A 13,744-nucleotide genomic window follows, 5' to 3' on the forward strand; every position below is an offset into this window, starting at 1 on the left:
AAAACTGTCACTACAATCCGGTGAATATGGTCCTAAGTTCTTATTCGATATTTTCACAAACCATGGCACAAATCAAAGATCCAAAATTATTATCGCGACACCACAGAGATACAACAATACATATACTTGTAACACATAATACTTTCAAATATATCATCACTTAGCCAAAGTTTTGATAATCAAAGATATAGATGCAACACATAATTTTGAAAACACTAAAAAAATCGATCGGAATCTTACCTCAAAACCTGACCAGATATGAATTTACTCTTTTTGACCCTCTAAATGATGTTTTCTTGGAAAACACAAAACACAAAAGTTGTAGAGAACGAAAAGACCTTTCCGAAAAGTCCAGAATCAACGAATTCTGACTTACGATGAATATTTCTATGAATTTTACAAGAATACCAATTTATGCTCAGAAGAGCCCTACGTACGAATTTTGATATTAAAAACGAGGAATACGAATATGGTGTATTTATAACGATACAAAACCCTCTCTCTTAACCAATAAGTTATCTGTATTAGTTACTGATCCAAATTTTAGGTTCATTAGTCTAATTCAGTTTTAAATCCTAATCTTAATCCAATTTGAATATTTTTTTACTATTATTCTATCATTAATATTATCCTAAAATTACGGGATATTACAACAACATTCCTCGGCATGATATCTTTAGGCACCAAACACCATCAATATTCACAACTCCAGAAGCGAGGAAATTATATGTATCTTTGTTCGGTCAAAGTAGTGGCATATAGGCGGCATTCATGAGAAGACGAAAGCTGATTCTAATGTGCTTGTTCCTATTTCTCGTACGTAATACTAAGAGGAATATTAGGGTCAACTATATATATCCGCCTCTGATACATCTTACTGTAATTTTTTGCACCTTCTAGTTAACATGAATCTCTCTCTCTCTCTCTCTCCCCGTTCTTATCCCCATTGAATTACTTAATAACGAACCATCAACATCCACATACAACACTCGAGTCAGTCTCGATAACATGTGTAAGTGTATCTGACTCAGCATCAAATTGATTTGTCATGTCAACTGCCATTTCAAGAACATCAGATTGAATCAATACCTGTTGAGTAATTGTAGCATACCAGTTACATCACCAAATATGATCGTCGACAATAATTATTACTATAACTACCAGAAAGAAGAACCAATTGTGCCAGAGAAAGCAAAGTTGCTAATCAAATAAATATAATTTGAGAATAAGGACAGTGCATTTGTTTGACTTGCTATCAAATAGCCTAATAGTTTGACAGACGTTCAAGAGTGGGCTGATTATCCTCAGGAGTTTATTTCAGAGGCTCTTGTATTTGGTTCAATTTAAGTAATGCAAGTGCTTCTCTCTTAGAAAAAAAGACAGAAATTTATGTCTTATCATTAATATATGAAAGTTGTGTCAATGGGTAGTCTTGATAATTTTACCACGAAAAGACCTTTCCGAAAAGTCCAGCAACAATATATTCTGACTTTTACGATGAATTTTCTAAGACTTTTACAAGATTGCTGATATATATTGAGAAGAGCCCTACGAATTTTATGAATAAAAATGAAGAACACGAATATAATGTATTTATGACAATACAAAATCCTATTTATTAATCTACAAGTTATCCATATTAAAATCTAATCAAAATTTTAGGCATGTTAGTCTAATTTAATTTTAAATCCTAATTCTTATCTAATTTTAACCCTTTTATTTTATTATACTCAGTATTATTATTATCCTAAAAATGACGGGATATTACACAAAATCTATCCATTAGTTATCACACTAAAATATCACTATACTACTATATCTTTTATATTTTTAATCAAACACTTAATATATGTATGTCGCTAAAAAGTTAAATATCAATTTTCTATTGCAAATCATGAAATAACACTTTTTGTCGAGAAAACCAATGCCGAACAGTACAACGACCACCTCTAGATGCTGCCATGTAACCTTGTAGTGACAGAAAAAAAGTGATTTGAGAAAACATACAGACAGAACACATGATGCCCCTGAACTCGCCATAGTTGATAATTCTGTATAGTAAATAATTAACATGAAATACATGGGCTCAAGTTCAACTAATTGGACCAGGATGTCTATATAAAGAGGCCAAAAACAGTCCTAACCCTAATCGAAGTTAGAGTTTATTAAAATCTGAAATTCTATTTATTTAATGATTAAGTTTAACTCAATTATTAAATAAAAATTGAATTTCAGATTTAATAAAATACAAATTCAAAATTTATTTATCCCATTAATTAAGTCCAACTTAATTAATAATAAATAATTCAAATTTTCTTTTTAATTCAAATATGAATTTGAATTAAATATTCCTCTATGCTTTCTTTGTGTGACCCTATAGGTTATTATTACGTTGGCAATAATTTAAATATCTCATATTTAAATTATAAATAATGAGTGGCATTTAGTAATACATCATTGCTACCCAAGTAATAATAATTAATTCGGTGATCGATTAAACCTTTCCTGAATAATTTATAAAGTAATATAATCACTTGAACCAAATATTATAGATTAAACTCGAAGCATGTTATGTGTCATCCTCTTCATGATTTAATCCAGGTTTCCTTGATCAATGAGTAGACTATCATTTCAAATCAACATTTGAGCGCGGCGCCACGCATTTCATAGTCTAGCTCACACAAGAGGCCAATAATATCTCTCCACTAATTAGGAGGGTTAAATCCTTTTTAGATCATTCATATTTCTCATACGATTATTAATATACCCGAAGTCCACTTTTATCATTACTAGGTCAGAGACAACTTTTTGATGTAATCAAAGTATATTAATCATCGTATAGAAATATAATGATTTCAAGTCGAAGAACCATTACATCATTATCACTGTGAGAATTACTTATGACACAACAGACATGTAGAATCTCATATTGGGCCTATCCAGCACCATGTATATTTACATTGTTATATTATCAAGTCTGTAACTTAGCATTTCTATTTCAGCAGTTTCATATATATAAAACGAGTGTTTGCTCAAATATCCCTTTAATTGTTTATTTGTTTGCATCAAAATCCATGTAAATTCCTAATTAAGAAGTCTAACAAGTTTCAACATTCAGAGTACATATTTATTAAAGAAAGCCCAGAGAGCAACAACACATCTAGGTTTGCACCCTAATCGAATTACTGGTTGTCATCGTCTCATATCTCAGAACTTAATCTCGTGTTCCCACAGATGGCGCCAAATGTTGGAACCAATTTTCTGCTCGTACAGTTTTCGTTCAACAGCCCTTTATTCGGCCTACAATGTGAGAATAATTTAACTGATTTTAGTGAGTAGTAGAGAACACAAGACAGTCTGAGAATCTTTGTGATAGTGTGTGAATGAAGTCAATTATTCTCATGTGTATAAACTTGTAACCATGTTAACGTTATACATCCAGAGTCTTCAGGTAATTCCGATAAATGAGAGAGGCGGACGTTATGGTCAGGGAGATCACGTCATTCATTCATCTTCGATTGAACCAACAATTTAATTAATGGGTTGACCATTAGCTTGCGCTATTTAGCTGCGTAATTCGAAGAAGCAAAGAGGAAGCTTTTGGAAAGTGGTTGGTCCAGGGTTTGCGGACTAGCGTAAGTTCTATTATTTAAAGTTATTATATTATATTATATTATATTATAGTTGTGTATTGTATAGTTGGAACTAGTATGCTTCTTTTCAAAGTTATACTAGCGGGTTTAGTTTTGAGTTGTAAATTATTGAAAATAGTTTTAAAAGAAAGTGAAAAATTTATTTGTGAAAATTGGATATCTTGTTTCTAGAACTGTAACCTTAAAAGATCTTGGATTAATTGGGGTCATAGATGCTAAATATCTTCTGCTGGCATTTGTTTATTGATTAAACAGGTTATTTTGGATTGACAATTGTACAAGTCTTTTCTGAATTAAGGAGACTGTTTCCTTCATTTGCTGAACTAATTCAGGACCAATAACTTTTCCTTCTCCTTATGTCTCGATTGAGTAAAAATATATATAATTGTTAGTTTATGCTAATGCGATTTCAACATATAAGAAATTGTAATTTATTTATTAGATAATTATAATTTTTGAATAATTATAAATGTATGTTATTTAAGAATCTGGTTTGAATGCATGGGTGTCTTTATATAACATAAACTCTGTCGTATTGACCCGGTAACTGTCACAAGTCTATGTCTAAGAGAGGTAGAAATGGTAAACAAGGAATAAATAAGGCAAACAACTATAAGTACATTCCTAATGCTCCTAGGAAAGCTTGTTTTAACTGTGATAATACTAATCATATTGTTAATGATTGCAGGAAGCCTAAAAAGAAAGTCACTAAGATTCCTGAGTCTGATATTAGGGGTAGATCACTACTTTACAAACCACAGAACCCTTGTTCTCATTGTGGTAGCAGTTGGCATTCTATTTACACTTGTAAAGATTATCATAATTTGTATCACAAAAATTATGATCTTTTACCAAAATTCAATTAAATTGATGTTTTAAATAGAACTGCTAAACTGAATGTACATATATCTTATAGAGTTAAGACCGTCAAGACAAATCCTGATTGAGCAATTCCTGATGGATCAATTCCTGACAAGACGTTTTCTACTACAAAAATACATAAGATGTCCAAAAGGACCCAACAAGTGTGGGTTCTTAAAAATTCTAACTGATTTCCATATTTCTTATCACAGGGAAACAAGAAGAATGTGCTTGTTTTGGACAGTGGTTGTTCTGGATATATGACTGGAACTAAATCCTTGTTGTCAGAATATGTAGAGAAAGCTGGCCCAATGGTTTCCTATGGTGATAGAAATGTAGGAAAAATACTGGGATATGGCAATATAATCATTGGAAATGTTATCATCTCAAACATAGCTCTGGTAGATGGACTGAAACATAATTTGTTGAGCATTAGTCAAATTACTGACAGAGGTTTCTATGTTGTGTTCTATGATACTCACTGTAAAGTAGTACATAAGATCACAAAGAAGATTGTTTTCAAAGCTTATAGACATGAAACATTTATGAAGCCAAACTTTATTCAAATACTGATGGTCTTGAAACTTGTTTGGTAACCAAATCATCAGTAGATAAAAGTGAGAAAAGAAGACACTCATGAAAAGGTTGTAATTGTAGACAAAAGTCTGGTTGATCATCTATTGAAGCTTTAGTTGATCATCCATTGAAGCTTTAGTTGATCATCCGTTGAAACCTTGTGGAATTTTAAGGTTGAACCTCTATTATATTTCCAAACAGATATTTAATATGGATAGACCAGTAGCGAGTATAAGTTCACTATTCTTGTTGGTTATACTAGTAAATCATATTGTTTTGGCTACAAATGCTCGTTTTATTTCAGGTACAACCAAAGTCGACGAGATGGTAGGATGTCCTCCCGAAGATATACCGACAATCGCTGTTGAAAAGTCTCTTCCTGATGATTTTGATATATTATATGACTGATTTGGAGTTCAATAACATGCTCAAATCTGTGATTTAATCCGAAATAGAATACCCTTCATGAACTTAGCATAGCTCTGCATCTGTTCTAGAGCTTCAACAAAAGGTATCTTCTTGAAAACTTCCAAAAACATGGCAAATTGCTTGTCGAACTTATGCTTTTGAAGCCTTTTAGGAAATGGCGGAGGTGGGTAGACCTATTTATCTGTCTGTATGTTTTCTCAAATCACTTTTTTCTATCACTATAAGGTTACATGGAAGCATCTAGAGGTGGCTGTTGTACTGTTCGGGTCGGCCGCTTATAACTAGTAAAAAAAATTGGTGTTAGTTGTGTAATATTTTACTTAAAGGATGAATGTGCTGAAAGGACGAATGTGCTACCTCAACATGTAGCCTTTAACCAAATCTTGATGGGGTTCTGAGTTAGAAAGCTATATGAAAGTTGTCTCGGGGATGTTAAGATATATCAATTTTAGTTATATTAAAAAAATATTAAAAAAATTCAAATTCATATTGCATGTCAGCATTTGAAAAATCTAGTAAAAGTACCACTCCTTCTGCACTACTTCTTCAGTCACAGCTTCTTCATCCGAACCATGAGCATGTTCGGGGTTTGCAACCTTCCCAGACGTCAATGTAATTGCGTTTACCTGCTCCTTTTGCTTCCCTCTTTCCTGGTACTTCAGTGTCACTAGGAAGTGTATCAGGTGGGCGATTTAACAAGGCATTGGCAATTTGCCCAATTTGATTTTCCAAGGTCTTGATAGAAACCGCTTGGCTCTTGCACATGAGCCTCAACTCCTCAAATTCAGATTTTTCATTGCCCTATTGCAGCTGGAGTTGTTGCCTTGTTGCATATTGTGGTTGCTGAAAACCAGGAAGGTTGTACTGCTTTACTGGGTACTGCTGATAAGGTTGTTGAACCGTATTCTGCGTGTTGCTACATCTAAAGTTAAGATGATTGCGGTTGTTAGGATGATAGATGGATGGTACAGGTTGTTGCGACATCTGAAAGTTGCTCATGAACTGAGCCGATTCACTAGAAATGGCACACTGATCAGTCTCATGGGCACCAACACAAAGCTCACAGACACTAGTGATCTGATTAACTCCATAATTAGACAGAGAATCCACCTTCATCGTCAACGCCTTAAGTTGAGCCGCTATAGCAGTATCTGCATCCAACTCCAGAATTCCTGCTACCTTACCCTGGGATAGTTGTTGAGTAGGATTCTGGTATTCATTAGCAGTCATCAGTTCAATCAATTCATAAGTTTCATCATAGCTTTTAGCCCACAAGGCTCCTCCTGATGCTGCATCAAGCATGGGTCTAGAAGTAGCACCCAAACCATTTTGGAAACAATTAATGATCATCCAGTCAGGCATCCCATGATGAGGACACTTCCTAAGCATCTCCTTATATCGATCCCAAGCCTCGCATAAAGATTATCCAAATTGCTGAGCAAATTGAGTAAGTGCGTTTCTGATTGCAACAGTGTTCGCCATAGGAAAGAATTTGGTTAAGAACTTTTATTTATCATAAAAGTTTATTGGCAATTGGAAGCTCATCTCAAACACCTGAATTTGATAGCACAAACTCAGGGGGAGAAATAGGAGAAAGTTCTGCAAGTCATGCCAATGGTGAAGAAAATGCAGAAAATTCAAGTCAACAAACTCACACCAGGAAATGGGATAAGAGTCACACAAGAGAAGCAATTATTGGTGATCCAACTATTGGAGTGAGGACTAGAAGTGCAACTGCAAATGAATGTCTTCATGCATGTTTTCTTTCACAAGTTGAGCCTAAGAAAACTGAGAAAACTCTACTTGATCCTAATCGGATATCTGCTATGCAAGAGGAGTTAAATCAGTTTGAAAGAAACAAAGTTTGGGAGCTGGAACCTGCACCAAAGAACATGAGTGTTATTGGAACAAAGTGGGTGTTCCGAAACAAAATGGATGAAAATGGAATTGTTACCAGAAACAAAGCAAGGTTGGTTGCAAAAGGCTACTCACAGGAGGAAGGAATTGATTATGATGAAACTTTTGCTCCAGTTGCAAGAATTGAAGCAATAAGGATCTTTCTTGCATTTGCTGCACACTCAAATTTTAAGGTGTATCAAATGGATATTAAGAGTGCATTCCTTAATAGTGAGGTGGAAGAAAAAGTTTATGTGCAACAGCTAAGCTTTTACCAGGTGCATAAACAGGTGCAAAGAAAAAACAGAATTGTTGCAATTCAAGTGTCAAACTCATCAAGCCTGAGACCAAACTGCAGTAATATAGTTTTTTTGCTTGTACAACCTAAAGATGGATACACGGGAGAAATATACCAAACTGCAGTAATAATCAATATTAATGGTGAAATCTGGACCGGATGGGCCTTATGAACTGTTAGAAACGGGATGTGCCTTGTGAACAAAAGGCTGAAAATGAGGGTTTAGGCATGCTGGAGTTGGGAGGAGACAATATTGGCGCTAGCTGAGAGGATAGTCGTGACTTGTCAAAGGCGCGGCCTCCTTAAACTATTCCAGACACAAAAGCCATAGTAGTAACAACTAAAATTATTACAATTGCATTTCTCGACTTCTCCATTCTCACAACTTCTGTACAACTTAGTTTTTTACAAGACAATGTATGGCACAAGTGTCTGGTTTTTCCAAGAAAGCAAACATTTGTGAAAAAAAAACTAAAAGTTCTACAGAAGTTGTGAAAGTGGAGAATTTGAGGAAGGCAATAATAATAACGTTGATTGTTAATACAATGAGACATGAGTTAAAAATGGTTCAAGCAAGCAACACCTTTAGAAAGCCACCAAATAAGTCGGAGCGAGACTGGTCCTCTCAGCCCTCACCAGCATTGCCTCCTCCTGATCAGCACCCAGTACACCCAAATCCTCCGTTTCAGCCTCCACCGATTCACTAGATACATCCCGTTCAAAATCTAACTGTTCACAAAGCACATCCGGTTCAAACTTCACCATTACTTTCGCAAGTTCAGGCAGAGCATCTCCTGTTGACACCTAGCTATAAATATCAAACTTAGTTGTGTGCAGTGTTGTAGAAATCTCGCATCAGCGGCGGATATGAAGGTAAAATTATTTATACACAAAAAAAAAGCATCCGACTAACTGTGAAAAAAAGCATGACCTAACTAACTAAATATATAAAAAGCATGATCTAACTAACTATATATATGTATACATAAACTATTTAAAAAAGTATATAAAGATGCATCCGATTTATACTCCAATTTATATGTAGATTTTTAGGTCTGCAGAGACACATCCCTCATTCCATATAGCACGCTCTTTATGAATTAACTAGTGTTTAGCTACTACATGAGCAACAAAATTTGCCTCTCTCCTAATGAATTTCAAAATTTTACATCCTGTTGTAGAGACTAACAACTTAACATCCGAGATAACAACATCCATATCACTGCACATATTTTGAGAAGAAGTAATATTCACCACATTAGCACAATTAGATACAATAGAAAAATTACAACCCAAAGAACAAGCAAGAGAAAGACCCTCCTAAAAAGCTAAAATTTTAGCAGAACACCAATAGGAGCATTAGTAAGCCAATTCAAGATCTTTCTATGGTTGCGGATCGAGATTTATGAAGATTTAGAAGCAATCACCAATCCACACACATTACGAGCAAAAGCTCCTAACCCAACACCTGATTCACCACTTTCAACAGCCGCATCAACATTGATTTTGATACAAGTTGCATGCTTAATGGGCGATAAATCCATGTAGTTTCTGGCAGACTGCAACGAACAACTCCAGAAGCGAGGACTAAAAGCATATGTATCTTTGCTAGGTCAAAATAGTCGGCATGTGGGCAGCGTTCATGAGAAGGGCTGACCTAAGAAAACTGAAAAGCAAGTCTAAAAGCTACAAAGAAACTGTCTAATGTCCTCATTCCTAATTCTAGCAAGTAAAACTAAGAGGACATATTAGGGTCAACTATATCCGCTTCTGATACATCCTTCTGTAAATTTTTGCACCTTCTAGTTCAGCATGAATCTCTCTCTCCGTTCTTATCCCCATTGGATTACTTACTAACCAACCATCATCATCACATAAAACACTCGAGTCAGTGTTGATAACATGTGTAAGTGTATCCGACTCAGCATCAAAATGATTTCTCATGTCTACTGCTACTTCAAGTACATCAGATTGAATAAAAACCTGCTGAGTAATAGTTATAGTAGCATATTATATATATATATCACCAAATATGATCATCAACAACAGTTACTATAAGATCTAACTACCAGAAAGAAGAATCAATTGTGCCAGAGAAGGAAAAGTTGCTAACAAATAATAAAAAAATATTCAAAACTATTGCATACCTGTCCCCCAGGGGCTAAACAATTTACAATCGAATCCACCAACGGCTTTTGTAATACCCTTCTTTTATGATGTTTCTTCTTAAAATGAGGATCTGGACACTGCAGTTGTATGATTCTATATCAACAAGGTTTCTACTATATCAAACTAATCATTTTTCATCCCAGATATAACTATTCAGAAAAAAGAAAAAAACTTAGTAGGCCAGCCACATAATATACTTTCATTAGACAATAGAAAGTCATAGACACTCACCAGTATGGAAACTAATATTAAGGGTCCAGGGTATGTCGAAACAAGCTGCTTAAAGGAATTTGTGGCATTTGCAAACATGTAATGTCTGCATTTGATATGTAATTAACTTTACAATTAAATAATTGGACTTCATATTTTTGCAACCAAAAAAAAAGAAAAAAGAAGATATAAAAGGCTTACATATTCCTAAGATTTAGCTCCTTCGCCCAATCTTCAGCACGCATGGCCAACTGCACATTGAAAAAGAGATATTGCTACTTAATGATGAATTCAAATTCATGTACAGAAAAAGGAGGGCCAAAGTAAATATACATCCTTTCTAAAATACGTCCTCCTTCAAGCAAATGCAAGGAAAGGAACATACTTTATATAACCTACTTGTAGAGCAGGTTGTGGGGAGAGTAGGATGTATGCAGCTCTTACCTCTACTCAAGAGTGTAGCTTGAGTAGAGAGGCTATTTCTGTAAATGATCCCCCGGCATCAGAATAAAGAGTCGAACCATGACCATTTGGTCATGAACTGAGCCCCTTAACTATTGAGCAAACTCAACTCCTTATTCTCAAATCAAATGAACATTAGTACCTTAATTAGCAGCATACCTTTTTTCGTATTTCCAATCCCAAATAATTCTTTGAATGCAGATTTCTTTTAGCAAGCCACATAAGAAATCTCCCGCTTCCTTCAATATGTTGCATTAATAGAAAGAATAAAACACCAACCACCATCAATAATATCTCTATATACCTTGGTTTTTTTATCTATGAGACTCCCAATAATTCTGGCATGTTCAAGTAGTGAGGTATTTACCATAATTGTGAGATGAAAGGTTACATTCAGTATTCATAATTGCCAACAATTAAGTCATTTAGAGGAGAAAGTTAAGTCCTTTACCACTCCCTATATCCACCATTAGTGGAAATGTTGTATCTTTGTACACTTCATCCCAGTTAGGCACTTCTGCAGGAGTCTAAATAATTTTTTTGGAAATGAGTTATAGCGGAATAAGCAACAGCATTTGCTTCCTTGATTAAGGAAATAGTCCAAAAACAATAAATACAAAACTACAAAATCGCCAAAACAAAGCACATAACAAATACAAAGAAGAATGTTAGAATATTTATACATGAAGCTATCAGTTGAGGTGTGTGTTGCGAGAAGTACCGCAAAAGATGAGCTCAGAGGGTTAACATGTTGACGGATTCGAACATGACCAACTTCCTGCAATACCAATATCCATACATATAATTTGAAATTTACAATCTAAATTAAAGATAACAATTAAGAAAAACTACATTTCAGCAAGAATGTATTACATAACTAGCCACACTACTGATAATGTATCCCAATCTCGTATATAATTAAATATCATCAACTTCAACTATAAACATGTTGATAAAACATGCATACGGTCAAGCTCTACTACAACTCATCTTAAACAACAAATTTACTCTCTTGCAAAATCCAAATAAATAGTAAAATGTAGTTCACAACATCAACATATTATTCACTAACCATACAAATAACCGGTGGTCTTCACCGAAACAACCTCTCTATTTTTATATACGAACTACGATTAAACTAGTTTGTATTCTTTACAGTAGATTAGCTTGTACATGGCAATACCTACATTGATATATACACCAAAAAACCCAAAAAAATCTTATTATTTAAAGGGCTTCTAAATAATCATCAATGATACTAATATTAAAAGTACACAACAAAAACATACAAATGCATTTAATTTCAATTTTTTTAAAAAGATTTTGAAAATTTGACCTCAGAAGTGGTATGGGGAAGATTAAGATCCGAGTACTCCAAGGCAATAGCTTCGGGGCTCCGAATACATGGTTTCGGGTCAGAAATAGCAGATAAACTATGAGTGTAGTGGCAGCTAAAACGATGTCGTTTTGGTGATTTATGGATAAACAATATAGTGGGTATTGTGTAATAACGAAAAGGGTTAGTGAAAACAGTGAGAGCTTGTCGAACCATTGGCATGGCTGTTGTGGAGCTTAAAGATACCATTTTTATGTTTCAAGAAAAACAACAACAAAAGTGAAAGTGGGAGATGCAGATTGAAGTGGTTTTATATTTGGCCTGGCCCAAATTGTTTACTTCAGGATTAGTGGCCCAACTGAAAGGAAATAAAGCCTGAAGGAAGAAAATTGAAAATTGTGAAAGCTTTTCATTTGTGATCCTGATTCCTGAGTTTGTGAAATGACAAAAAAGAAATACAAACATGGTTGTACTTGTTGTGTCCAAAATATCACAGGGGTTAAATTTAAGTCAAAGTAAAGAAATTAGGCCCAATTGGTATGGATCAAGCATGAATACGATTATTAGGCTTAGATACAGGTAGAGGTGGCCACTTGTGCGGTCCGTGCGTGTCGGGCCGGGCCGCACACGGGTTCAACACTCGAAGACAGAACACTGAACCGGCCCGTAACTCTGTGAACCGGGCTCAAGTTGAAGAAACAGAATTCGGGACCGGTCGGACTAATAACCGCAAGCGAATAACCACGGGCTCGGGCCGTACGAGTTGAAAGAGGACCAACCTTCTTTTCTTCTGGTCGTGTCACACCACTGTAACACTTTTAGTTGTGTAACACTATTAGCTGTCTGTTGTAAATTTGTAATATATTAGTAATTTATAAGTATTAATAGATATATGGTAGACACCTTTTAGCCACCTACTAGTCTATTGGATTAAAAATAATTATTGGCTTCTATTTACATAGTAAATAATTCGATTTTATGTTTTTAATTTTTCTGTTAAATAATATATTTCATAATTACTTGATTTTTTTATTTGGTACAATAATAATTTTACTATTTTAATTTTTTGGGTTGAAAGAGGACGACACCTTATATAAATTTTATTAATTTAAAAATATTGCAAATGATGTGAGAGGACTCCTCTCTACAAAAACGGAACAAACCGTATCAAATATTAAAAAATTACAAATTAAGTAAACAAAAAAATATTAATAAAAATTACATTAATTATTTTTTCTAGAGATGATCACTAGTTAAAATTACAAATTTAACTATGTTTTGTTACAGAGAAGGACAGTTGCTTTGATACAGAGGACAGAACGGAATAGAGATGCTGGTGCGTGTTGTCAATCGCAAGCGGGCCGTGCGGGTTCGTGCGGTTCAACCGGGCCGTGCGGGTTCATTCGGTTCGTGCGTGCCGTGCGGGCTCGGTCCCGGTTTTCAGATTCCTAACTCGTAATCGGCTCGTTCCTTCAGACAAATTGTGCGGGTTTTTAGCGAGCCGAACCGGGCCGAATAAATACCGGTTTTAGAACGAGCCGGTCCCGGTTGTGCGGTTCAAACCCGCACAATTGGCCACCTCTAGCTACAGGTGAGACAAGCTACATGATAAGGTTCATCCGATTATGAAAAGCTGAAGTTGGATACCTCGTAGAATTTAGGAGTACAGAATCAACATCAATAAATGGACTCATAGCTGCTCTCTATCACCACAAACGTGATAACTATTACGCATACTTGATATGCATTATACACGAATTTGGAGGAATATTAATGTTGTACTTACGCAAGTACACTAGGAAACTCACCTCTCAGCAGTTGGATCCGACTAGAATAGTGGATTTGGCTTATCAA

General features: G+C 34.9%; 1 protein-coding gene and 1 non-coding gene across 7 annotated transcripts; one reads left to right on the forward strand and one right to left on the reverse strand.

The window, feature by feature from the left end:
* Positions 1-3,070: 3,070 nt before the first annotated feature.
* Positions 3,071-12,338, reverse strand: LOC141690362 (uncharacterized). 6 transcript variants are annotated; one of them, XM_074495167.1, is made up of 8 exons: positions 11,891-12,336; positions 11,276-11,332; positions 11,006-11,081; positions 10,714-10,793; positions 10,294-10,343; positions 10,114-10,198; positions 9,861-9,959; positions 3,071-3,300 (listed from the first exon to the last, which is right to left on the reverse strand). In XM_074495167.1, the coding sequence occupies exons 1-8, from the start codon at positions 12,137-12,139 to the stop codon at positions 3,292-3,294; spliced, it is 705 nt and encodes a 234-aa protein (XP_074351268.1). In that variant the 5' UTR covers positions 12,140-12,336; the 3' UTR covers positions 3,071-3,291. The 6 variants fall into 6 exon arrangements, with proteins under 6 accessions (XP_074351268.1, XP_074351265.1, XP_074351267.1 ...); XM_074495164.1 differs by lacking the exon at positions 3,071-3,300 and adding an exon at positions 8,048-8,517 and having other exon boundaries at positions 11,891-12,338; XM_074495166.1 differs by lacking the exon at positions 3,071-3,300 and adding an exon at positions 8,342-8,521.
* Positions 6,880-6,986, forward strand: LOC141694946 (small nucleolar RNA R71). Its single transcript, XR_012564224.1, has one exon. It is a non-coding gene; the product is annotated as a small nucleolar RNA R71 (small nucleolar RNA).
* Positions 12,339-13,744: the final 1,406 nt, after the last annotated feature.

This window comes from Apium graveolens, chromosome 10, assembly GCF_009905375.1.
Source record: "Apium graveolens cultivar Ventura chromosome 10, ASM990537v1, whole genome shotgun sequence".
Lineage (NCBI taxonomy): Eukaryota > Viridiplantae > Streptophyta > Magnoliopsida > Apiales > Apiaceae > Apium > Apium graveolens.